Source organism: Equus asinus, chromosome 3, assembly GCF_041296235.1.
Source record: "Equus asinus isolate D_3611 breed Donkey chromosome 3, EquAss-T2T_v2, whole genome shotgun sequence".
Classification (NCBI taxonomy): domain Eukaryota; kingdom Metazoa; phylum Chordata; class Mammalia; order Perissodactyla; family Equidae; genus Equus; species Equus asinus.
The window spans coordinates 150,177,604-150,204,385 of NC_091792.1; the positions used below are offsets into that span (position 1 = coordinate 150,177,604).

The 26,782-nt window shown below is 39.4% G+C and overlaps 1 protein-coding gene across 2 annotated transcripts in view; it reads left to right on the forward strand.

Annotated features, from left to right (window-relative positions):
- Positions 1–15,622: 15,622 nt before the first annotated feature.
- FBXL5 (F-box and leucine rich repeat protein 5) overlaps positions 15,623–26,782 on the forward strand; it is a 48,284-nt gene continuing 37,124 nt past the window's right edge. Inside the window, exon 1 of one of the 2 annotated variants that reach the window (XM_014834731.3) lies at positions 15,623–15,800. In XM_014834731.3, coding sequence (XP_014690217.1) covers positions 15,750–15,800 — 51 coding nt within the window. In that variant the 5' untranslated portion in view covers positions 15,623–15,749. Of the gene's footprint in view, positions 15,801–21,421; positions 21,628–26,782 lie in introns of those variants that run through there. The other variant, XM_044767813.2, reaches the window with a different exon arrangement.

Here is a 26,782-nt window from a genome sequence, read left to right on the forward strand (position 1 = left end):
ATTGATACTTCTTATGTCTCTTTATTTAATATATAATAGGCTCTCCTCTCCTTTTTTTCTTTGACATTTATTTGTTGTAAAGATTGGGTCATCTGTGCAGTTGAAATTCCCATATTCTGGATTTGGCTGATTTCATCCTCAAACTGTCACTCAACCTATTCTATCATGTATATTTCCTGTAAACTGATAGTTAAGTGTAGATGATTAACTAGATTAAAGTTTGACTTTTTTTTTCAGGGAGGGAGGCAGAAATATTTATCTGGTGGTTTATATTCTATTGCATCCATATCAGGAAGTGAAAGGCTTCAATAATATTTTTGAAAGTGCCCTCATATATATGAACTAAAAATTATAAAGCAATGATATAATTTCCATAAGCTCTGTTCCTCTGTTGGCTTATCACCTCTAACCTCCCTGTTTTTACAGATGGGGAAACTAAGGCCCAGAGAGTTAAATATTTGCCAAAGGCCAAACAGCTAATTTAATAGAAGTAGGGCTCTTTTCTACCTTCCACTACTTTTAAAATTTTGCCTCAGTTGTATTTACTTTAGCTGAAGGTATTTGTGCATCAGAAAAAAGTCTGTTAGAGGTGGTCAGCATAGCGTTTCTGCCTGTCCAAGTAGAGGTTTTGTGACTGAGAGGGTAAGACATAGTACATGGTAAACTTTCAACTCCCTTGAGTTCTGTTCTTTGCACTGCCAGTGTAATAGCTAAGAAATAGTCAGAGAGGGGCTTAGATGGGACCTAAGCCTGAAGCCTGGTAAATCCCAGATAGGAAGAATGCAAGCAAATCTTTATTGGTTACAATAGCAGTTGGTTATTTGGCCCTAAGTAAGTTTTATTTGTGGTATTTGTTTACCTCGTTTTGTTTTATTCTGGTATGCTTAGTTTCTCATTTTAGTTTCTACTTATAAACTTAAATTAATATTAATTTGAAGAAAATTATGTAACAAAATATAGGAAGTGAAAACTTGAGGAAGTTACATTCCTCTTCAGCTTACATAACTGAACAGATGCTGTGAAATCAGTGATGCGAAAAAATCTTTTACAAGCATGGTTCCACTTCACTGGGCTGGGAAGTATCTTAGAGTTGCTTCATCTGTTTATTGTGTAAAAGTAGTCTGTAGTGGCAGGTTCACTGCTTTCTTTTTCAGTGACTTCCAGTGAACTGACGGGAATTTGCAAAAACAATGATTGTAGGTATGTGACAAATTAATTTATCATTAAAAGCCATTACCTTGATCATTTTCTAACATAGGAGAAATGAATTAGCTTCTAGGGAGAAAGGAAGGTTTTATGACTGAAATAAAAGTTTTATGAAATGATACCTTTACTTTGTAAGAAAAACAAAGTTATGATCACATAAATTTCCCTAATATTTAAATAAAACATAGAGAAATAATCCCAAAACATAACACAAATAAAAATTTGGGAACGTTTTGTGGCTGGCCTGGTGGCCTAGTGACTAAGTTTGCGTGCTCTGGTTTCATCGGCCCAGGGTTCACAGGTTCCGATCCCGGGCCCAGATCTAGCACAGCTCATCAAGCCATGCTGTGGCGGCATCCCACATAAAGTAGAAGAAGACTGGTGCAGATGTTAGCTAGCAACAATCTTCCTCAAGCAAAAGCATTGGCAACAGATGTTAGCTCAGGGCCAATCTTCCTCACACACACATAAAAGCACTTGGGAACATTTTACTTAATGTGATTAGTGTGCTGTCTATTTATAAGTTCATTCCATTCTGGGATACACAAGGGCGATTCTCACAGATCTAATACTCTATTAACCCTGTTTTTTTCCCTTTTTTAAAAAGATTTTATTTTTCCTTTTTCTCCCCAAAGCCCTCTGGTACATAGTTGTACATTTTTAGTTGTGGGTCCTTCTAGTTGTGGCATGTGGGATGCCGCCTCAGCATAGCTTGATGAACTGTGCCATGTCCGCACCCAGGATCCAAACCGGCAAAACCCTGGGCTGCCAAAGCGGAGCGTGTGACCTTAACCACTCAGCCACAGGGCTGGCCCCAATTCCTTTGTTTGTAATTGGATTAAGTATTAAAAATACTAATAAGTAGGGGCCGGCCCAGTGGCGCAGTGATTAAGTTCGCACTTTCTGCTTCTGCTGCCCAGGGTTTGCTGGTTCAGATCCTGGGTGCAGACCTATGCACCGTTTGTCAAGCCATGCTGTGGCAGGCATCCCCCATATGAAGTAGAGGAAGATGGGCACAGATGTTAGCTCAGGGCCAGTCTTCCTCAGCAAAAAGAGGAGGATTGGCAGCAGATGTTAGCTCAGGTCTAATCTTCCTCAAAAAGAAAATACTAATAAGTAGTACTACATTAATTCTACTTTGCAATGAGCAGTGGTATTTGTAGGAGAGAAAGAGAATTCCTCTACTCTCTCTAGATACTTCTGGCTGGTCTAAAAATTAAATTGACATGAGACAGATTAACAGGAGAAAATCAAACATAACATGTACATGGGAGAAACCCAGGAAAGCCGAGTAACTCACCAAAATGGCCAAGGCTGACAGCTTAAATATCATCTTAAGCTAAAGACAAAGGAGGATGTTGAGGGTAGTAGTTTGGGCCTTCAAAGGGGAGAAAGGCAATTCACATGGAAATGGAAAAGCAAATGTTTGGTAGATAAGAATGGGCTTAGCCAGGACCCTCACAGTCTATGATACCCAGAGTTATCTATGGTAATGGCCTGTCCTGGGGAGAGGCCTTTTATCTTAAATTCTTTTAGGCAGTTAAGGGTAAGGTCAAAGTTTCTTTTAGAGTCTTTTGTTCTTAAAATAATCAAGCGATCTTAAAAATAATCAGGCCAAAGAGACACATTTTGAGGTGGCCAATTCTGGTCCCCCACATATTTCATCCAAAAGAATGATAAATGTATGTCTCATAATCATTCTTTAGTGTTTATGAAAAGTAAGCTTTAATATTTCGTATTCTTTAGTTACCAAGTATAACTCAATTTTTGATTCAGAGTTTTGGAAAGCAAATGAATCTGTCCAGATAGTTTTCTTGAATGTATCAAATGTTTTATTCCTGGGATGTAATGGTTAAAAGTTTGAGACAGGACAGATAGTGAAAAATAGACAAAATATAGGAAACAATGTTTTTAAAGATAATGGACATCAGGCAACAAAGAAGAGGCAATAAAGGGCGTGAACCCTGAGCAAGAGGAAACAAACAAAGTGAGTTCTATGATTGCTCCAGCTAACTACCTTGAGACAGTTTCCAGTCACAGCACAGGGAGGGGAGAACACAGGGAGAACCTGGTGGGATCCCTGATTTGATGAGGCGGGGCTGAGAGTCTGATGAAACCAAGGCAGCTACCGTTTCCAGCACAGAGTGCTAGTGAAGAGATTGCTGCACTAAAGAGAACTCTAGAATAATTGGTGAAGAATCTCCTTTCAGTTTTCAGGTGAGTACTGATCAGTGCATGCAGGTGAAGAAATTACCTGAGGCCAAGAAAAGGACCACCCAAAAGTATATAGGTAATAGAGTCCAGCTCAGAGTGGGCTAAGAATAATGGCTGTTCCCACAGGACAGATTGGAAAAACGTCACTCACAGAGCATTGGGTAGAGTACATAGAAGGTCTTGCCTCACTTGTGGGGAATAATTAGCCCGATGCCGAGCACTGTTCTGTCTTGCCTTGTATTTAAAGCAACACCTGAAAGCGTCAAATTGTTTCCAAGTAACTCCCTGAACAAAGATTTATAGGAATACAAAAATATCCAGTACCCAGAAAGGTAAAATTTCCAATGTCTGGCATCCAATCAAAAATTACCACAGATGCAAATAAGTAGGAAAATAGGACTCATAATGAGGAGACAAATCAGTTGAAACTGAAACAGATGTTAGAATTTGCAGACATACCTACTCCATATGTTCAGAAAGTTTAGAGACATGGAAGATAGACACCAAACCTCTAGAGATGAAAACTATAATGTATGAAATATAAAACACTGGATGGAAGTAATGGCAGATTTGACCCTGCAGAATGAAAGATTCATGAGTTTGAAGACATCAATGGAAATATCCAAAATCAAGCACAGAAAAAAAAGCCACCAGTGACCTGTGCACAACTTGAAGCAGTTTACTAGGCCTGTAACAGGAGACTAAGGAGTAGAGGAAGAAATTTGAAGAATTAATTTGAAGAAATAGCTAAGAAGTTTTTAAATTTGATGGAAACCATAGACCCACAGATCTTAGATCAATGGACTCCAAGCACAAGAAGCTTGAAAAGAACTACACCAAGTAATTTGGATACAATGTTACAAATTGAGAATAACATTAGATTTCTTTTAGAAAACAATTCAACTGAGAAATTAGACCAACACAGTTACTAGAAGGAACCCTGTCAATCTAAAATTCTATGCTCAGAGAAAATATCTTTCAAAAAAAGGCAAACTACTTTTTCAGACAAAAGCTGAAAATTCATCATTAGCAGAACTGTAATACGAGAAATGTTCAAGTCAGTTCTTTCAAGTAGGTGGAAATACACTAGAGGCCAGCAAACTATGGTCTGCAACCTGTTATTTTACTGCCTGCAATCTAAGATTGGCTTTTACATTTTTAAAAGGTTATTAAAAAAAAAAAAAGACCAAAAATATCTCCAGACGTTATCATCAAATGCTTCTTGGGGGGCAAAACTACCTCTTGAGGACCAGTGGCTGTATATCCCAGTTACAATGCAGAGATTGTTGGATTGGATAAAAAAGCAAGACCCAATTATATGCTGCTTATAAAACATAAATAGATTAAAAATAAAAGGATAGAAAAAGAAATATGATGGTAATAGCAGTCAAAGGAAAGCTGGAGTGACTATTGTTATAAGACAAGGAAAATTTTAGAACAAAGAATATAGCCAGGGATAAAGAAAGTAAAATGGTACAATCACTTTGAAAATACTTTGGCAGTTTCTTGTAAAATTAAACACATCTACCATATGATCTAGCCATTCTACTCATAATTACTCAAGAGAAAAGGAAATATTTGTCCATACAAAAACTTTTACAAAATGTTCATAGTAGTTCTATTTTGTAATAACCAAAATTGGAAATAACTAAAGTGTCCATCAACAAGTGACTAGATAAATTGGCATACAATAGAACACATACAATGGAATAGTACTTAGCAATTAAGAGGAATGAACTGTTGATACATAACTACAACATGGATGAATTTCAAAGATAATTATGCTGAGTGAAAGAAGCCAGACAAAAGATATATTCCAAGTGACTCCATTTATATAAAATTCTAGAAAATGGGATATAAGTCATAGAGACAGGAAGATTAGTAATTGCCTAGGGGAGAGAGGCAGAGGTGGGGCTGGGGAAAGCAAGAGAAAGGGCTTACCAATGGCCCCAGGAAACTTGGGCATAGTAGAGATATTCATTGTCTTGATTCAGGTGATAGTTTCTTGTGTTTATGCCTTTGTTGAAACATCAAATCATACATTTTAAATATGTGTAGTTCATTGTATGTCAGTTATACCTCCATAAAGCTTTTACAAAGTTTGTGTCAGGAAAGTGAGATGTTAACAATATCTTTAATTTTATTTCTTTCAAAATGTCTTGAAAATGTTCCCTTCCATATGTGGTGAAAATTAAGGGAGCATGTAATAGCTAGGGTGATTACTGCCATGACAGTAATGCCTTTTGGGACCCTTGGATATATTTGAGTGTTGTATAAACACCCGTTGTTGTAAAGATAGTTCATCAGAAATGCTGAAAATAATAGTTAAATATGTGATATTATTAGATATTGTCTTTGGAAATGTTTGCCAAATATTAATTGCTTTTCAACTAGGAAAAAATAGTTGACCAAGTAGTATTGAATATTTAGTAAAAATAACTTTCACTGTGTTTTTCAATACCTCAGTGAAAGCAGCAGAATGTCTTTGGATGAAAGAGTTTTGTTATATTGTGTGTTAGTTGATAATTATTGAAGCCAGATATTGGATACATGGGGGTGTTTATTATACCATTGTCTCTGTTCTTGTGTGTGTTTGCAATTTCCCATGATAACACATTTTTTAAAGTTTATATTACCCAGCAATATATTATCTACTATAAATATATCTAATTTAGTTTTGTGTGAAGTTGTATTTAAACAACATAACATATCCTGTACTAACTGATCTTGCTACATATATCCAACAAACTAAAAGTGTTATTCAGCTTGTTCTCATCAAATTGGATTTTGAAATCTCTGCAGACTTGTGATAAGTATTGCTTCTAAATGTTCTGCAGCAGTAAAAAATAAATGAGCTACTGTGCTGTCACTCTGCATAGTTTTTAATTAATTAGCTGAGATTTAAGGTTAATACACACCATATCTATACATGCTGGAAGAAACTGTGTGAGTTGTTTTTTCTTCTGTCTCACAATATGCTTTAAGGATGATAGTAAAGTTTTATCGCTAACAATGGTGAAATGATGAAGAAATTAGACTGAGAACTTTAATGTATTTTTTTTCCTCTTTCTTTATCAGTAGGTTCAGCGTGTTGTTTCCAAGTAACTTTTTAATTTTGAAGATTTTAAGCTTTTATTTTAAGAATGTTATTGACAATTTGATAAACCCACATATTAAATTATCTTCATTATAATATTTTGTACTTCTGTTATTCTTTTTGGAATGTAGCTTGAATGAAGTCAAAATTTGCTGTTTAAAATAAATATTTTTCTCCATATTTTACATCCCAGATCCAGCAGTTGAACTTGAACACTGTTGTACTTCATCATTCTTTATTCCTTTTATTCTAAAAAATTTGGTGTAAGTGCAATTTGTATCAGTTTAATTGAAGTGTTACAAGTTATAAATTCAAAAATATCACACTGGATGTTTTCTGACAAATGGACTGAACATTTGTAACTGAAAATCTTGATACTTTCTGTCAGTAGCAGATGACGTTCCTTCACACATTTGTCACAACCAATTGAATTATGTTAGCCAAACATTTAATTGTACAATTATTAGCTCTTCCATTAAGGTGATTTTTAAACTGACCATCTTACACCAGGAAATCAAATGAGAAGACAGCAATAAAAATATCCCAGCCAATTCATGTTTTATTTATCCCATCCTGTTCATTAATTGTTTCTCATAACAGTGGCCACAGTTGATCACAGTATATGTGGCAGTAGACACAGTCCTTGCTCAGACTTTGAGTAAGTTGCTTGGGCATTTTCTGTTAAAAAGATTTGCTGGTTTCAATACTCAGCTTCTGACTATTGTTTAAAAAAGCACCATACTGTGCCATTTGATTCTCATTTAGATGCAGAATAAAACTTTGCTTTGTCTCATTTGAATGTAATGAGTCTTTCCAGATCTACATGTCAAATAGACTGGTACTGCTACTTAGTATGTAACTCATAAAGCATATAAGTTGTTTAATATGTGTTAAAACTTCAATTTTAACAAATATTGAATACGTATAAAATATGCCAAGTGTTATACTAGGCACTTTTACATGTTTTCTCATGGGTTGCCATAAAGGTTAAAGAGCTTGCCCATGATCATCTGGCTGTTTAGTGAAAGAGCCAAAGAACAGAACCTAGAAACTATGACATGTATTTAAGTGCCACTTGCACTATACCAGGATTCAAACCATTAAGAGTGGGATGAGGTTTTCATAATTAATAGTTGCAATTTGTAATAGTACTAATGTTTTATTATGTTCATATTTAAACTAGACAGTATTCAACATCTAGTAAGTTCTTTTTAAATGAAGCTTAATACCAGTGAACTGAAAACACGACCGTTGTTTAAAACTCTAATCTAGTTAGCGATTGGAATAAATTATCTCTGTTAATACCACATTGCCTAACAGGCTGGCAGTTTCATCAAAACAACAAATATCTCATACATTTAAAAACTGAAAAGATGGGACCGGCCTGGTGGCGCAGCGGTTAAGTGCGCACGTTCCGCCTTGGCAGCCTGTGGTTGGCTGGTCCAGATCCCGGGTGCGGACGTGGCACCGCTCATCACGCCATGGTGCGGCAGGCATCCCGCATATAAAAAAGTAGAGAAAGATGGGCACAGATGTTAGCTCAGGGCTAGTCTTCCTCAGCAAAAAGAGGAGGATTGGCAGATGTTAGCTCAGGGCTGATCTTCCTGAAAAAAATAAAAAATAAAAAAACAAAAACTGAAAAGTCAAATCAGCCCAAGAGATTTGCATTATATGAATACAATAACTAAATGGTCTGTTTTTAAAAAGAGTGTGGCAATAGGGACTTGAGGCAATTCTGCCTTCAACTGGTCACAAGGAAAGTGAATCAACTTCCTCTTGCTTCAGCCCAAGGGTGTGGCATGTGGTCTTGAACAGTTCACTTGTGACCCAGATTCCTTTGGAGGGCTCCTTTGGAGAACATAGGTGCAGGTATACTGTAGTCATCAGAGTCCTAGCAACAGCTAAATCCTTCTCAGCTGAGAGCCCATGGTTTTGGTTTTGGTTTTTGGGTTTGGTTTGGTTTTGTTTTCCTTAAATGTCAGGATTTCTGTGTAGTTTTGGACTGAGGGCCGGGTAGTTTCATCCTAAGTTTGTGTTACTTTCCTCAGATAAACTTTAGCTCTGCTCAAGTGGCATAGGATTTTATTTTTTGTTACATGTTAAAAACATTGATTGAGGCTCTAGTATGCACAAAGCTCCACGCTAGGCATAGAGTTGGTGAGGGGCGTGAGACAAGTTGGGAGGGGTGAGACGTACAGCTTGGAGTGTATAGCTTGAGCATTCCCTGTGAGTACTCTGGGATTCAGATAATTTTGCATACGTCTGGCATACTGGTAGGCTGGCTCTATAAAAGTTTTACAAAATTTGCGGAGGTAACTTATGCAAGGCAGATCATCCTAAGGGAAAAAGAAGTGAGTTGGACCAATACTAAAACCATTGTTGGAGTGAAGGAGGGATTCTGAATATGACAGTATGGCTGTACTCAAATTTGCCCTGTCTCAGACCCCTGATAGCATATATGATGCCCGGGAGCCAGAGGGCTCTAAATGAGTACAATTGAAAGCTACTTCACTAAACACAGGAGGCTGAAGCAACTGTCCTGTGGGACCTCTTTAACAGTATGTCACAAAGAAGAAAGCCATTCTTTGCTGCCTTGGCACCCAAGCTCATGATGACTACTTGAGAATTCAAGGCCCAGAGGAAGAATGGAAGAGACACAGTGGCTCACTTGTTCTCTGGGGTAGCAGCATAGCTATAATGGGAGTGAATTTGTTCCTGAGCATGTGAGAAACATCCCTGGGGATTCAGAATTGCTTTGTAGTAATAGTGGGGAAGTTTTTTGTTTTTGTTTTTGTTTTAAATGATGTAACATTGATTTAGAACATATAAATTTCAGGTGTACCTCATTATATTTCGACTTCTGTATAGACTGTATCAATTTCACCACAAAAGACTAATTACCATCTGTCACCATACACTTGTGCTCCCTTACCCCTTTCACACACATCCCACCCCTCCCCCTCCACCTCTGGTAACCACCAATCTGTTCTTTGTATTTATGTGTTTGTTTGTTAGTTTATCTTCCACATATGGATGAGATCATACCATATTTGTCTTTCGCTTAGCATAATATCCTCAAAGTCCATCCATGTTGTTGCGAATGGCAAAATTTCATCTTTTTTTATGGGGGAGTAGTATTCCACTGTGAATATATACCACATCTTCTTTATCCATTCATCTGTTGATGGGCACTTGGGTTGCTTTCAAGTCTTAGTTATTGTGAATAGTGGAGTGGAGGGGAAGTTTTGGTGAAACTACAGGTTCTGTACTTGCTGGTGGGTCAATGAATCGTTAAGATGCACATAGTTATGATATTGTGACTTCATTTGTACCTGTGAGCTGTTGTGGCCTGGGGATATAAGGCTATATAAAGATGAACAAAACAGTGTCCCTACTTTCAAAAAGGGCGCGCTTTAGTGGGGAAAAAACATATTCCTATTAATGAAAATAAAATGCAGTTCATTCAATATTGTAAGTAAGGTACTGCACTAGGTGCCTCATTGAATGATACATAGGGGTATTTGGGTCCTATTCTGTAGAAATTGGGACACCATTAAATGTTTTTAACTAAGGAAGAGTCATTTATCAGATCTATGTTCTAGAAACATTTCCGAATAGTTGTTGGCAGAAAGATTGAATGAAAAGCAGCTAAAATCATGGAGACCAGTAGTTGAAGCAGAAGAAAAGTAGGGCCTAGACGAGATCCATATCAGTGTGAGTGGAGAAGAGGGGCTAGATGAGAGATGTTTAAGAGGATGATGTGTCTTATTAGATATGGAAGTGATTCAGATTGAAAGCTTTTAAAATAACTCCAAAATCTCCAGAGGCACTATCCTGTACATTAAAAGATACAGGTTCTGGGGCTAAACTGCCCAAATTTGAATGTTGGCTCTGCTATTAACAGGATACCCGTGGGCAAATTACGTGTCCTCTCCATCTCAGTTTTTTCATCTGTAAAGTAGGAATTATAATGGTACCTACACTTCATATAGTCATTCTGCGAAAAACATCCTTAGAATAGTGCCTTGTGCTCAAGTTTGTTTGCTATCATTATTCTAGGTAGAGTAACTAGATGAACAGCAATAAAAGTCAGTGAGATTAGAATACAGAAGGCTTGGCAAACTCAGAGAACAGATAAAATGGTGAGTTCACTTTTGGACATACTGAATCTGGCACATGGTAGTCACACAGTAAGTGTTTGTTGAATAATGATAGAAATGAGCAGGGTTTTCTTTTTTAAATCACTTTGATCATGTGCCAGACACTGTCATAAACTCTTCACCTGTGTAATATCATTTAATCCTCACACAATCCTGTCAGATAGGTAGTCTTATTTCTATTTCACAGTTTATTTACCGGAATCGTGAGCAGAATTGTGACTTAATATTAACAAAAGCCTCCTTCTCAGAAAGCAAAAGAAGTTCTGCTTTACTCTGCTGGTGGTGAGTGAGAAAGTAGACCAGCTGGGATTTCAACCCAGACAATCTGATTCCAAAGCTGGAACGGTGAACCACTATAATGGCTCGAATCATTTGAAACCTGTGGCCCCTAATGTCTCTTAGTACTAGAGTTTATTAAGATATAGTTTCCTATTTCATGCAGTGTTAGAGGTTTAATAATAAAAATACCTATCATTTATGGCTACCATGTGCCAGGCATTATACATATATTATCTTCAATCTTCACAACAAGCCATCAGGTTGTTATGGTTATAATACCATCAGGGTATTATAATCAATATTTTTCAGCAGTGGAAACTAAGGTTCAAAGATGTTTAGGAACTTGCCCACAGTTGCATAATTACTAAGCAGCAGAGGAGAGATTTGAGCTCAGGTCTGTTTATTTCCAAAGCCTATGCTACTTGTATAGTAACCTGTCTTTCAAATTTAGCTACTACGTTTAGCATATCGTGTCATTGTGTTTTGCAAATGATACCATGAGTTCCATGAATTCTATAATCACTTTATCAAGTTTGAAAAACAATTTTAACTATGGAAGCATAGTTGGTAACTGGAATAGTATTTCTCAAACTTTAGTCTCATAAGAATCATATATAGAGTCTGAGACTTTGCCCCAAATGTACTGAGTCAAATTTCCAACGTTGAGTCTCAAAAATCAATCTTTAAAAGGACCTGTTGTGATTCCAGTCAGTTTCCCCCAGGACCATATTTTGAGGAATACCAAGGGATGGGGCTAGTTCAGATAGCCTTGGCATCTGACCTCTCTGGTTGAAGTCTTATTGCACTTGCATTGGCAGTACTATGCAGTGTATTACCTCTTAATTATTATTTCAGATTTTCTATCATTTAGCTGAGACCAAGCACTTAGCTAAGAACCTTGAAGCAGTGTGTACCCTGCCTCCTGTTCTGCTGTACGTTACTTCCTACTCTGCACCCCTTTCCACTGATGAAGCTCCCAGCAAGGCTACATGGTAAGACTTGTGGTGAACAGAAAGTAAAGTGTGATAGCTGTAGTAGAAGGAAAAAGCATTGCAGTGCAGTGAAAACTAGAGACGTGGCTTCAGATCCAACTTGTGCTCTCTGAGCTTTGGTTCCCTCACCTGTAAAATTGGGTTGACAGGATCTACTTGACAATGTTGTGAGGTAATGTAGTGCGTGGTATTTAGTCTTTCATAGCTGATGGCTATCATCAGTGCTTAATTCACCCTTACATTTGGAGAGGAAGATCACAGAAGTCTTATGCTGTATGTAAAAGGAGTGATATCATTTCTCAGGAATGTTCAGTTAGAGACTGAAAGATTAAACACATGTAAATCTGTAATTCTTCATGAATAACAGCATTCCTTTTATTTCACCCACCATAAAGCTGACTCAGATTGGACATTTACGTTTGGTAAATATTTCACAACCATCTCTAATTTATTCATTTTTTTACCCTGCAGACTAGGTTAATATGACTTACTGTTTTATTTTATGAGGCTAGACTGCCAGCTTGACTGCAACCTCATCAAAGAACTTGAGGGCCAGCCCGGTGGTGCAGCAGTTAAGTTCGTGAGCTCTGCTTTGCTCGTTCAGATCCTGGGTGTGGACATGGCACCACTTGGCAAGTCATGCAGTGGTGGGCATCCCACATATAAAGTACAGGAAGATGGGCACAGATGTTAGCTCAGGGCCAGTCTTCCTCAGCAAAAAGAGGAGGATTGGCAACAGATGTTAGCTCAGGGCTAATCTTCCTTAAAAAAAAAAAAAAATAGAACCTGAGCTATAATGACTCAGCTAAGCCACTCTGGAATTCTTTTTTTTCTCATTGAAGTATAGTTGATATACAATATTATATTAGTTTCAGGTGTACAACATAGTGATTCAACACTTATTTACGTTACAAAATGATCATCCTGATAAGACTAGTTACTACCTGTTATACAAAGTTTTTACAATATTGTTGACTATATTCTCTATGCTGTACATTACATCCCCATGACTAATTTATGACTGCAAGTTCGTACCTCTTATCCCTGTCACCTATTTTGCCCTTCTTGCCATGCCCCTCCCCTGTGGCAACCACCAATTTTTCCCCTGTATCAATGAGTCTGTTTCTGTTTTGTTTTGTTCATTTTTTTTTTTAAGATTCTACTTATAAGTGAAATCATATGATATTCTTGTTTCTCTGGCTTATTTCACTTAGCATAATACCCTCTAGATCCATCCATGTTGTTGCAAATGGGAGGATTTAAATTTTTTAATGGCTTTTTAATGTATATACACCACATCTTCTTTAGCCTTTCATCTCCCTATGGACACTTAGGTTGCTTCCATATCTTGGCTATTGCAAATAATGCTGCAGTGAACATAGGGGTGCATATATTCTTTCAAATTAGTGGTTTTTTCCTTCGGATAAATACCCAGAAGCGGTGTTGCTGGATTGTATGGTAGTTTTATTTTTAAGTTTTTGAGAAACCTCTATACTGTTTTCCATAGTGGTTGCACTAATTTTCCACCAACAGTGCACAGGATTTCCTTTTCTCCACATTCTCCCCAACACTTACTTGTTTTCTTTTGGATAATAGCCATTCTGACAGGTGTGAGGTAATATCTCATTGCGGTTTTGTTTTACACTTCCCTGATGGTTAGTGATGTTGAGCACCTTTTCATACACTTGTTGGCCATCTGTATGTCTTCTTTGGAAAAATGTCTATTCTGGTCCTCTGCCCATTTTTTAATTGGAGTATTTATTTTTTTGGTATTGAGTTGTATGAGTTCTTTATATATTTTGGATATTAACTCCTTACTGGATATATAATTTGCAAATATATTCTTCCATTCAGTATGTTGCCTTTTTGTTTTGTTGATGATTTCTTTCACTGTGCAAAAGGTTTTTAGTTTGATGCAGTCCCATTTATTTATTTTTGCTTTTTTGCCTTTGCCTGAGGCAACCAGTCCAAAAAAATATTCTAAAAGCGATGTCAAAGAGTTTACTGCCTTTGTTTTTTCTAGAAGTTTTATGGTTTCAGGTCTTGCATTTAAGTCTTTTATGCATTTTGAGTTTATTTTTGTATATGGTGTAAGAAAGTGGTTCAATTTCATTCTTTTGCATGTGACCGTCCAGTTTGCCCAACACCATTTATTGAAAAGACTGTCTTTTCCCCATTGTATATTCTCGCCTCCTTTGTGGTAGATTAATTAACCATATAGGCATGGATTTATTTCTGGGCTCTATTCTGTTCCATTGATCTATGTGTCTGTTTTTGTGCCAGTGTCATATACTGTTTTGATTACTATAGCTTTGCAGCATAGCTTGAAATCAGGACGCATGATACCTCCAGCTTTGTTCTTCTTTCTTTTGCCAGAATTCTTGATCCTCAGAAACTATGAAACATTAAACGTTGTTTTAAGCCACTAAGTTTTGGGGTAATTTGTTATGCAGCAATAGATAACTAGTACCACGAGAAAAAGAAAAAACCTCTATCTTATTTCAGCCACTGTTATTTTGTGTTTTCTGTCACTTAGCCAAATCTAACTCTGAGTCCCTCCCTTCTCCAGTTAAATTAATTTGTAGAATTAACCTAAAGAAACAGCTTTCAAAGTGTTCTTTCTAGGGTCCCAGAAACTGAGAACTTGAGGAGACCAAAAGACCATCTTGTCCAATCTCCTCATTTTCCAGGTAAATGTAATAGCTAATATTTAGTGCTCCTTATTCCAGGCTTTCTACTAACTTCCATACAACATGTAATTCTCAGGACATCCTGTAAAGTAGAGACTCACTATCCCATTTTACTGATGAGGATGGTCCATACTTCTACCCACTTTGCTTTGCTGTCTCTCTACTGTTAAAAATACTTTTCAAACAGTTCAGTTACAAGCATATGTCAATGTTTTATTACAATCCTGCACATAAGGCAAAAGATCTGTAGTAGTCCAAATAATCACTTTGGTAGAGACATTTTAGGAAAGGTGAATGGAATGAATCACGGTTAAATTAGTTACATAAAGAAAATAATGATTGGTTAAAGGTCAAGTAACTCTTAGACTTATCTGAGTTGGTTGGTGACTGATTTCCCATAATAGGTAAGCACTTGCCTGGGAGAGTCCTTTTTACATATGTTGTAGATTAATTAATATGTATTAATTATTTATCACCCCTTATCAGTCTCAAAAGCATCCCAGACTTCATCTTCACAGGTCTGCACAGATGAGGAAACTGAAGTCCCAGAATGCACAAGTGATTTTTACAAGGTCCTGTGGGTAGGTAGGTAGTGGCAGAGGTGGGATTAAAACTCAGGTCTCTGTTTTATGTATTAGCTAGATTGTTCCAAAAAACTCAGCTATTAGTTAATGGGAATTAGAGGTATATATGACATTCCTTTTTCTTTCTGCCTGCATAGCTCTCGGCATTTTAAAATTTTCTGGGAGTTGCCTTATGTAATGCCTTATGTTGCCTTATGGGTGTTTTGGGTTTATGAGTTTTTGAAAAAAATGTCAGGGGTAGGGAGGAAGGAAACAGAACTGATACTTCCCTAAATACTCTTTTTTCCCCCTCTCTGTAGGCAGTGATTAAGCAATCGCCTGCCAGATTTCATCATTACAGTGAATGTAAACCCGACAATTTACAGGAAGCTTATGGTTCCTTTCCATTCCAGAAACTTGTGGTACTTTCCCTTTCTACATGTTTCAAACAGTAGAGTCAAGTTGTCCATGAGACTAACCGCCTTCCCTCAGTCTATACACACTGTACCATCCTGTTCCTTGCAAGTCAGCCTATAATAGAGCCTTGGATGGGAAGTCAAGGAGTTGGTGTTGACTTGGCCATATTTATTAAGAACAAGGTAAGTGATACACACGTATGTTTAGGAAATGGGAGGCTCTTATCTGTCTGGAATTTTTGCAAAGAAACAGTATCGACTACTATACACATTAGATCTCCATATTTGTAATGAAGCAAACTATGACCTTAGCATTATCTAAACTACTTGTCTTCGAAAGGTAATCTAAGGAATTGGATTACTCTATATTTGGAAACTTATGTAGTTTGTGGTGTAGTCCACATTCTTCTTAGTCACCTTTGTCTTCAGTTCAGAGGTTAATAGCACATATTAGGCATTTAGCTGGTTGACATAAACTAATGACAGAGAATTGTTTTTCAGTGTAAGGTTAAGTACACATTCTAGGATGAGAAAGACATAGATTTATATCCCTGATTTTCCACTAACTAGCTGTATGACCTTGGACAAGTCAATACTCTAAACGTTGTTTTTTTTCTGTCAAGTGTGAAGAATAGTAGAACCTTCCACATATGGTAGTTGTGAAGATTACACATGATGATTCATGTAAAGCATTTACAGTGGCTGGTACACAGTCAGACCTCAATACATTTTAATTACTGTTTTCTTCTCTCCACTTCCAAATATGTCTTTTTTCCTTTCCTTTACTCCTTCCCCTACTCTTCTTTTCCTCCTCTTCTTATTTCTGTCCCATCTGTCCCTTTTTCTCTTACACCTCTTCCTCTTCTCAGCTCTTCTGTATTGGGTGGGTTTTTTTATTTGGAGGAAGATTAGCCCTGAGCTAACTACTGCCAATCCTCCTCTTTTTGCTGAGGAAGAGTGGCCCTGAGCTAACATCCATGCTCTACTTTATATGTGGGACGCCTACCACAGCATGACTTTTGCCAAGCGGTGCTATGTCCCCAGCTGGAATCCCAACTGGCAAACCCTGGGCCGCCGAGAAGCGGAATGTTCGAACTTAGCCGCTGCACCACCGGGCCGGCCCTCAGCTCTTCTGTTATCCTATGCCTTTGTATATGTCCAAGCATTTCTTTTTGATGAGTATTGATGAGCTGCTTCTAGGGGAGAGAGCTCCACACCTTGAAAAAAGGCATAGTAAGTAGCACCTGTATTCCAATCATGCCCTATTCTTTTTGTCAAGAATGGGAAGCATGTGTTCTGGGAATGGATACTAAGACTCATTGTAAGCACAAAGGGCCACTGAACAGGGAAATGCCCAATGTGGCAGATAGCCCCCAACTTTTTAGCAACTATGCGGACTCTTAAAAGAGCTGGCAGCAACCTTGGCTGGCTAGGGAGGGCTAGCCAAGGTGAAGAGGGCCCTGTGTGTGTGTCAAGCAGGAAGTGTCACAGGGGCTTGGTGGTCTAAGGAGTAGAACCCAGCTAGAACTCACTGGAATGGCTTCCTAGTGACAAATTGGGAAAGTCCCATGTCAGAAGGATGGGACCATTTGGCGGGAGATGACGGCATAGGTGTGCAGAAACAGGTAGAGGAAGCATCCTAGGACTCTCTCTATATTCTCTCAGGTAGGGTGGGCCTCCAAGAGCCTGGATGTAGCTCCGACACTATGGATCTAATGGTGGTTGCTGTTAATTAAACTGAAATCTTAAAAAGAAAAATTTTTGTTTTTCAACTACAAAATTTTGGGAAAATTTTTGTTAAAATTTTGGGAAAACAGTAGCTTCTTCCCTCCCCCAAATTAGCCACAATCCCACCACCAAAAGCCATTGTCAACATTTTGATATATGTCCTTTTAACCCCTTTTAAATGTATCTGTAAAATATAGTTTTCATTAGATTGTAACATATTCATTTCTGCATTTCTGATATTAAAAGTAAAATATGCTCATTTAAAACATTGGAAAGAATAGAAAAATACGACAGAGGGAAGGAATCACCTGTAATTCTTATCACTCAGAGATGTTAAGATTTTGCATCATTCATTTCCAATTCTTTTACGCATTTTTGTAAACTTGGGATGGATTATACTGTATATACAATTTTGATTCTGCTTTTTTCAATTAATATTCTACCATACTCATTTCCCCAATGTCATTAAAGACACTGTCTCTACCCTCAAAGATGCTTCCATTCCATTAGTTGTTGCCAATTTTTTTAGTCATGGTGTGAAAAGCTTTATTGTATCTTCACTATTTAAATTTAAAAAAAGAAAGTAAGGGTTTGGGGCAAACTGCAGTCCATTTGCATATAAAGTATCCTAAAGGAAAATGAAACAAAAGCAAAAACCTGTAGCATCTGGCATTGCATTTCAACTCAGTTTCCATCTTTTCTTTTAATAATGCCATCATCCCTCCTAAGAGCTATGCTCCTAAATCAACCTACCCTGGTGCCGCAGTTGTTGATTAGCTATTTTGACTAACAATGAGGTTCAACTCTGGTACTGAGTTAGGCCTGGGATTCCAACTGGTTTGCAATAGCAACATTCTTTCATTGCTTGTTTTCACAACTAACCCCCTAATGGGGAAGTGCTGTGTCACATACTCAAATAAACAGAATTGAATGCCTTACAATTGACTTTCCCTGACCAGTAACCCTTTCTGTGGCCTGCAAAACTAGGGTTGGAAAATACCTAGTTTTGAAGAGAAGAGGCCTAGAGTCATCATATTTTTAGGTCACCAGGGAAATGGTTTGGCATCTTTTGTTTTTCCCTATAGCATGCAGTTTTTCAGAGAGAATGAGAGCACAGAAGAAGGAACCACCAATCCACAAGCCACCATACAACATGGATTTTCACTTCTCTGCTCATATGCCTGTATCCAGTCTTCTTGTGGTGGCCAATAGCTAGATGTTCTGTTAGAATTGCTTTGCTGTCATACACCAGAAGAAATCATAGAGAGGTGATTAAACCAACAACCTTGGCCTTACTGACAGTTCCTGATCTGCTGTAGTTGCAAAAACCTACAATAATGATACCACATTGATCAGTGTCTTCTTTCTGGGGTTAAAGTTTAATGTAAATCAATCATTTATCTGGATATATCAGGTGATTAATTGCTATATTACTCAGCATATGGAGCTAATGTCAACAGCTTCTTTCAAAGGGAAGAATGACCCACAGGACTTATTTTTTATTACTTTATTTCTTTCATTTTGTCATCTTAAACACATCCCCTGAAATGGTCGGAGTCCAAAGTAGCTGTTATTACTGTTAAGCTGACTACACAGCTTCAAATTCTGGGTTACACTGAAACTCTGTGTGTGGATGGACTTTTTTGTTGTTAAACACCTATTTAATGTGTCTGGTTCTAGGGTTACACTAGTGAACAACACAGACACAAACAGGTATTGGGAAATAAAACATGGTGCATTAAAAGTTAGTTAAAATGGGGAAATTTTACAGAATGCCACGCACTTCCCTCATTCCTTTCTTTATTCAACAAATATTGAGTACTAATTGTATGACAAGCATTGTTCTAAGACTGAGAATAAAACAAAATGCATGTTCTTATGGAGCTCATCTCTTTCTACATAACTGGTTCAGGCGAGGTCTGATTCTACATTCCAGGACACTTAGAGTGAAAGACTAGAATGAAGTAAAGAAACAGAGGGGAAATAAGGAAATGTCTTCTGGGGGATATTAAAAAATATAGAGGCAAAGCCCTAGCAAAAGAGCAGAGTATAAAAAGAGAGGAGAAAGGAGGAGAGGATGAGAGAGAGGGAGAGCTTAAGGATCTTAACTATATTCAATTTCTTAAGTGTTATTCCTGTTTCTTTAGGGCAGACTGTGTACAAACCATCATCTCTTATATCCTACACAACTAACACAGTGCCTGGGAGGGTATCGTGGGACCTAGACTCATACAGCCAGATTACTCACTTACTAACTTGTGGGACCCTAGGCAATTACCAGAATGTTTCCAAGACTTAGTTTCCCACAGCACTATCTCACAGAGTTGTTTTATTTAATAATAATAGCTTACAGACAGTACTTACTATGTGCCAGGTACTATTATAAGCAGTTCAAATATATGAACTTTCTTAATCCTCATAACAAACCTATGAGGTAGGTATTTGTCTTAGTCAGCTCAGACTGCTATAATAATATATCACAGACTGGGTGGCTTATAAACAACTGAAATTTATTTCTCACAATCCCGGACGCTGGAAGTCCCAGATCAGGGCACCAGCATGGTGAGGGCCCTCTTCAGGGTTGCGGAACGCAGATTTCTTCTTACAGCCTCACATGGCAGAACAGAGAAGGTAAGCAAGCTCTCTAGTGACTCTCATAAGGGCACTAATTCATCATGAGGGCATTACCTTCATGACCTCATCTAATCCTAGTTACCTCCCAAAGGCCCACCTCCTAATAACATCACATGGGGGGAGGTAGGGCTTCAACATATAAATTTGAGGGGAACCCAAGCATTTGGTCCATAGAAGCATTACATCTTTTTACATTTTACATACGAGGAAACAGGCACAGAGAAGTCAAGCATCTTGCTCAAGGTAGAACAAGTATATCTGGCAAAACCAGGAATCTAACTTCATCCCCAGAGTCTGTGCTTTTAACCACTGGTCATGGGGCTTGTCAATAAATGGCACATAGTAAGATTAGAAATAAACTCTACTGCAAGGTTCTTTTTCACTTCCTTCTACTCTATCATTTACTGAATATTTATCAAACCCCTATGTTGTCATGGAACTGTTAAAGAGTAACAGGGATATAGGGCGTAACGGAACATATCTGGTTCTTGCCCTCCTGGAGTTTATCGTCATTAAGCAAATAACATAACCCTTCCCGGGGTTATTTCTCTCCGTGTCCATTAGTCCTCTAGCCAATCAGCGGAGGTTTGTTCAGGGTGAGCAGAGTCCATAAGAGGGTCTCCCTAGGTCTCCTGGACAAGCCGGGGCAGGGACCAGGTGATCTGTGGGGAAGAGACAGGCTGACTTTTCTCTGGGCATTGACCTTGTTAGTTTCCTTCTTTCTCTTTGAGCCTCGGCTTAAAATGGAGGGATGTGTACCAAAGTTCTTTCCGGCACTAACCTTCTGTGCTTATTCACGCCCCGCCCCCCCCAACACCGCTCTTCAGACATCCCTGACGTGGCATCCCCGAGCTTGAGGTGCATGCCCACCTCCTTGATACCCAGGGACTTCTTCCCTCCTTGGAGTCTCCAGAATTCCTCCTACCCGCCCGGGAGATGCGTGATCTCCGCCCTGCCCCTGAACGGCCGGCCGAGGCCGCCCGTGTCCTGCCCTGTCACGCGTCACCGATTTCCCTGTGGGTCGCAAGATCTTGGAGCCACCAGTCATGGTTCATTCAGTCCTTGGGGCCTTTGCCCAGCGGGCGTGGAGGTCGAATGCAGTAGGCGCGAGGAGCAGGGAGGCAAAGGGCGACTCCGGAGGGCCCGGGCCGCGGCCATTGTGCTGGTCTGTCACGGCCTCAAGGCCTGGTGGGCGTAGCGGCAACCGAAGAAGCGCTGAGAGCGCCCCTAAAACGACACCCCTCCCCTCAGACAGTGTGTTTTACGTTGGGGAACAGTGAAAAGACTTGGCTTCTTTTTGCGGCAGGCGAAAAGGTCAAGGAATGAAGAGCGAAGGCGGGAGGTGGAAGCGCGAGCCTCCGCCGCGCGCCCAGTCACGTGGGCCACGGGGACCGCATGGCGGCGGCCCGCGCGCCCCCGCCTCCCGGCCGGTAGGGCAGCCCGGGCGCGCGCGCCGACGGGGCGGGCGCATGCGCAGGGGGGCGCGCCGCCTCTGCCCCGCGGCGAGGGTGTCTATGGAGAGGCGGCGGCCGCGGCTGCTGAGGCGGAGGCTGAGGCAGCGGCGATGGCGCCCTTCCCTGAAGAAGTGGACGTCTTCACCGCCCCACACTGGCGGATGAAGCAGCTGGTGGGGCTCTACTGCGACAAGGTAACGGCGTGCGGGGCCTCTTGCTCTGGGCAGCGCAGGCGGAGAGGAGAGCGGGCCGGGTCCCTGGCGGCCTGGCCTGCGCCGCGCCCGCAGCCCCCGGGGCCGCGCCGCGCGAATTGCCGCCTGCGCAGCTGTCAGCGCGGCGCTCGCTGCCCCGCGTCTTCCCGGGGAGCCCGGTCCCCGCCCGGCTGGCGCCTCAGATGTGCCCTCGGGGCTCGCGGCGCGGCCCTTGCCCGGCTCCGTCCTCCTGGCCGAGGGCCTGGCCGCCCCCCGCCCTCGGGGCCGGCTCCCCGCGGCCGCGCCGGGCCTCCCGCCCCTGCCTCCTTCGGGAGAGGCCCCCCTCCGCTCCCCACCGACCTCGGGGACCCCGGGTCTGCCACCTGCGGGGGTTTCCCTTCCGCCTGGGGCAGGCCGTTTCTGCGGTTGTCCCCCGCCTCCCATCACCACCGCCCCCGGCCTGTTTGGGGGCTCCCCGAGTCTCTGCAGACCCCTTCCATCCTTCTGAACCTCTGGCTCGCTGCCTGGCCCATCGGGCCGCTGCTGCCAACTACCCCCGGCTCGTTTCGTGCCCCAGCTTTTCACTGCTTCGATTTGGAAGAAAACCCAGGTTACTCGGCTTGGGAACTGGAGAACTCTCACTCTTCATTTGTGGTTCTCTCTTTCTTCTCAACTTTGATTGTCCCGAGCATTTACTCGATGTACATTTTGTTATAAGACAGCTATTCTCTGTTGGAATTCTTTACGTGGCCTCGAATAAGAGGGGCCTCGGAAAAAGTTAAACAGTGAGAACCTTTTCGGACTCTGAATTGGTGCAGCCTAAGCTGAAAAAGCACTTTTGTGGAAATAGTTGAGGGCCTTTTGCTAATGATTTTAAAGTAATATTAAGATTCCAAATTTTTGTCGATATATTATGTTGGGAAAAGTCCACATGTGGATATCCTGGAAGCTTCAGGCAACTGTGTTTTGTGTAGAAATAAACCAAATAAAAGACCTTTAAACAACTATTGTTTAAGCATAGTAATCAACTTTTATGAATTTTCAGAATTGACATAGCATTAAGCAGAACCACTGTTGAGAGAAAAAGTTCTCGTAGCCCAGTGAGGTGGTCGGAGGATGCTCAGTGTGTTCACTGCTAGGCCACGCTCAAAACCAACGATTTAAAACGCACCCACAGTCATCCTTTCTCTCCTTCCATTTTGAAAATTTAAAAGTGCCTGATTCAGATGTAGGTTTAAAGACCAGGACAGTCTAGGACAGTGGTTCTCAACCTTTGCTCTCTAGAATCATCCTGAGAGCTGTTAGAATCCTGATGTTTAAATCACTAAAATCCGGATCTCTGATGGTGGGACCCAGGCATCAAGTATAATTTAAAGCTCCCGGGGTGAGTCCAGTGTGCAGCCAAGGGTGAGAACCACTTACCCAGGAGAAGCATAACGAATGTTAGTTAAGCTGTTTAACCCGGAATTTTTGAGTTAGCTTATTGTAGTGTTTTGACCTCCTCTGGCTTTCCAACTGTTATTCTGACAGTATCCTTTAATTGCATGAAAGAAAAAAATGAAGAGGTTTTTTCCTTTCTCCAAATCGAAAAGGGAAAGTTAGTGAGGACTAATGGAGTCTGACGTCTTCCCTGCAGTGTAGACCGGGGAACGGTAGTCTCTGGGTTACCTGAAATTGTTATGGAAATTTTTGTGCAGGTGTACGTTTTCCTAGGGGGTTTGTGGCTTTCATCAGATTTCTGAATAATGTGTGACTCTCCCCAATAGCTAAGAATCACAACTTTAGTTATGTACTGGACTAACCAGCCTTATTTTAAAGTTTTGAAGAAGTCAGTCACTAATTTTATGTCTTTACCTGGTGATTGAGAACATTAGAACAGATTTTGGAAATACATTGCTGTTTTTAAAAACAATACCTGAGTTAATAAGATTCTTTTCGGTAGTTAAATGTTCCCTCTTGCAAGAACTAAGAAAACATTTTCTATTTGACATAGCTTAAGTCAAAATGATCACTAATTCTGATTTAATTAGATGTAGTTAATGAGATTGTTGTTTATGTTCATCAAGAAGAAGATTAAAAGTCCAATTTTCTGAACTGTGAATCAGAGACCAAGGTGATTTAGGGGAAAAAAACCTGCATAGAAGTTCTACATCCAGATTTCTTCTTGATGCTAATAGCTAATGGAAATCTCTCATAGGACGTCCTTTGGGAGCTAGAGTGGAAAAATAAGTATTTTATGATGAATGAGTAGTTTTAAAGGACTATTTATTTTTATTTATTTGTTATCTCAAGCTTTGCCTTCACCATCTTTTGATTGTATACACCAGGGTATCCAACCCAAACAGCGTACAGTAAAACTTTACAGAATGAAGACTAGTTTTTATACTCAAACTAAAAAGATACAGAGCCGGTTAGTTCACTGTATTCTAAATGTTGACTCTGAATGCCCAGTAATTATGAAGAAGTCAGTTTTATTTCCAATATCAAACTTTTCAAGTACACCATATTTTAGAAGCATCCATTTATTTACTAGCATTAGCTCAGTCATTTATATTCTTAGACTAGTTTACTTAGAATAATTTATTCTGAAGTTGTGTGCCATTTTATTTATTTATTTATTTATTTTTTTGAGGAAGATTAGCCCTGAGCTAACATCTGCTGCCAATCCTCCTCTTTTTGCTGGGGAAGACTTGCCCTGAGCTCACATCCGTGCCCATCTTCCTCTTGAAGTTGTGTGCTGTATAATACCTAGTTAATACTTTGTTCATGAATTTCCTCTTACATTTATAAAAGGTTTTATGGAAAGGTTTTTCACTGTTTTCCAGACAACAGTCCTTTGATGTACGTAAAGGCAGGGGTATCTGTTTTATAGCCGGAGACCTGTAGGCGTAGATTAGCTACACCAAGTTCACATAAACAGTTAGTGATAGATCCAGATGGAAACTCAAATCAGGGTCATGATTCTTAGTTTAATTTTCTTTATGTGAAACCGGAGTAGTTTCTGAAAAATTTTTTTGGTAACAGTCTTTGACGAAATCTTTTTGCTAATCCACTGGTCTTCCAAATTGGGATGATTTTAGTGAACATTGGCATTAGGTGACATCCTTTTCCAGTTTACTCCAGTTCTTCAGTTGTTCCTCTAATCCTCAAAATTTAACAGTTCTGCCAGTGAGCGTGGAGTTTGTAGTACCTTGAGTTGGCGATGTGAGATGTGGTTCCTATTCTTAAGGAGTTTACAGTCTAACATTTGTGCTAGGATGAAAGTCCAAATACTATATAGTGGGAGCCAAGGGAGGTAGATGGTCAGCTCTGTATTGAAGTGTCAGGAATGGTTTTATAGTCTCTTAGAACGGATTTCTGAGAACTGAGTGAGTGGTGGTGGTTGTAAGGATGTGCATAGTACAGAGATTCCTGGACTTGTACATAAGCCAGTTATAAAAAATTCAAACGATGGAAGCTTTATGGAGTGCCCAAGTTTTTCAAATCAGTATATTAAAAGTGCTATTCACTTTATGATTTTATAAAAGAAGGATTTTTATGATCAAAGCCCTAGAAAGGAAATAATCTGAGAAAAATTCGAATAGATTATTTTAAAAAAATTGAATGAATACAGTTTTATGAAGAATTCATTTAGTTTTCCTTATTTTTCTATTTCTGTTCATACCTGTAAAAACTGTTACTGACTGGCATTGGAAAGGCTGATTTATTGGAGAGAAGATTGAATTGAGAACTAGGAGAGGAAGGAAAAGTGAATTTAGTGAGTTCTTACTACATGCTTACATTGTTTCTTTTAATCCTCACAAAAGCCCTGTGAGACAAGTGTTATCCCTCATTTAAAGATGAGGAAGCAGACTTCATGGTTAAGTAACTTACCCAACTCACTCAACTAGTAATTAGGGGAGCCTGAATGTTAATTTTAGGGGTTTTCCCCCTTCTGAAGCCCATGTTTTTTGCATTACCTTACTGGTTCTGCTACTTATTACTAGCTATATGATTTTATAGAAAACGTTTGACCTGTGGATGATAGTTTTTTCTTTCTGTAAAGTTAGTTTGACCAGATAGTTAATAAGGTTTCTTCATTGAGTATAAATCACCCTTGATTAAATGAAAGTGTTGGCTGGCCAAGTAGATAAAAAGTAAAAAGTTATTTGGGATAATAGTGTTTGGGTTTTTGTTATGCTATTATTCATGTCTGTTTTTGAACTTAACCTCTGGTCTTTAAATGACACATGATTTTTCAAATCAGTCTGAGGCCAGGTTGTAAGATTTTAGATTGTAGAGTGTGTGAGACAGAGAGTCAGTTATGAATTCTTTTAAAATATGGGAAATACCATGTTACTGGTTGTTGCTATTCGTTGATTATGTGTATCCTGTTCTACATAGGTTCCTTATTGAATTTGCCAGACATTAGAGTATACAAGTTTATAGGTCACTTAGGAACCTTTATATCCTACTGTAGAAGTGTTTTTCAAAGTGTGTCCTGTCACCCTTTAGTGGGTTATGTAATCAATTTTGTGGACCAGAAACAGCATTAAAAAAATGAATGGAAAAGTAAATATTAGAGTACATCACAGGTTAGAGAGGGAAATATTGTTTCCTGAAATTTGTTTGAAGTGTTTGTGGTGTGTGCAGTGGTTATATTTCTGGTTAAATAACTGGTTAAATTTCATATTAAAGGTCATGGTTAATCATGTTTGGAGAACTCTTGTTTAGAGCAGCATTTCTCAACCACAGCACTATTGACATTTTGGGCCAGATGATTTTTTGTTGTGGGGCCTGTCCCGTGCATTGTAGGACGTTTAGCTGGATCCCTGGCTTTTCCCCACCAGGTGTTGGTAGTGCTTTTGCAGTGGTGACAACCAAAAATGTCTCCAGGCCTTGCCCATTAGTTCCTGGGGAGCAAAATCAACTCTCACCAGGGGGTTTTAGAGCAAGCCTTCTTCCTGACAGTTTACTGTGTTGGATCCGGAAAGATAGTTTTATGCTTGGAACTAACATTGTATCTTGTGGAAAGAACATAGGTTTTAGAGTCATAGAGACTTGTTCTCTGTTTTGTTGTCTACTAGTTGTGTGGATTTTTATTTTCTCTGAGCCTCAGGTTTTTCACCTGTAAAATGGGAATTATAATATGTCCTTCCTAGGATTGTTAAGAATTAAG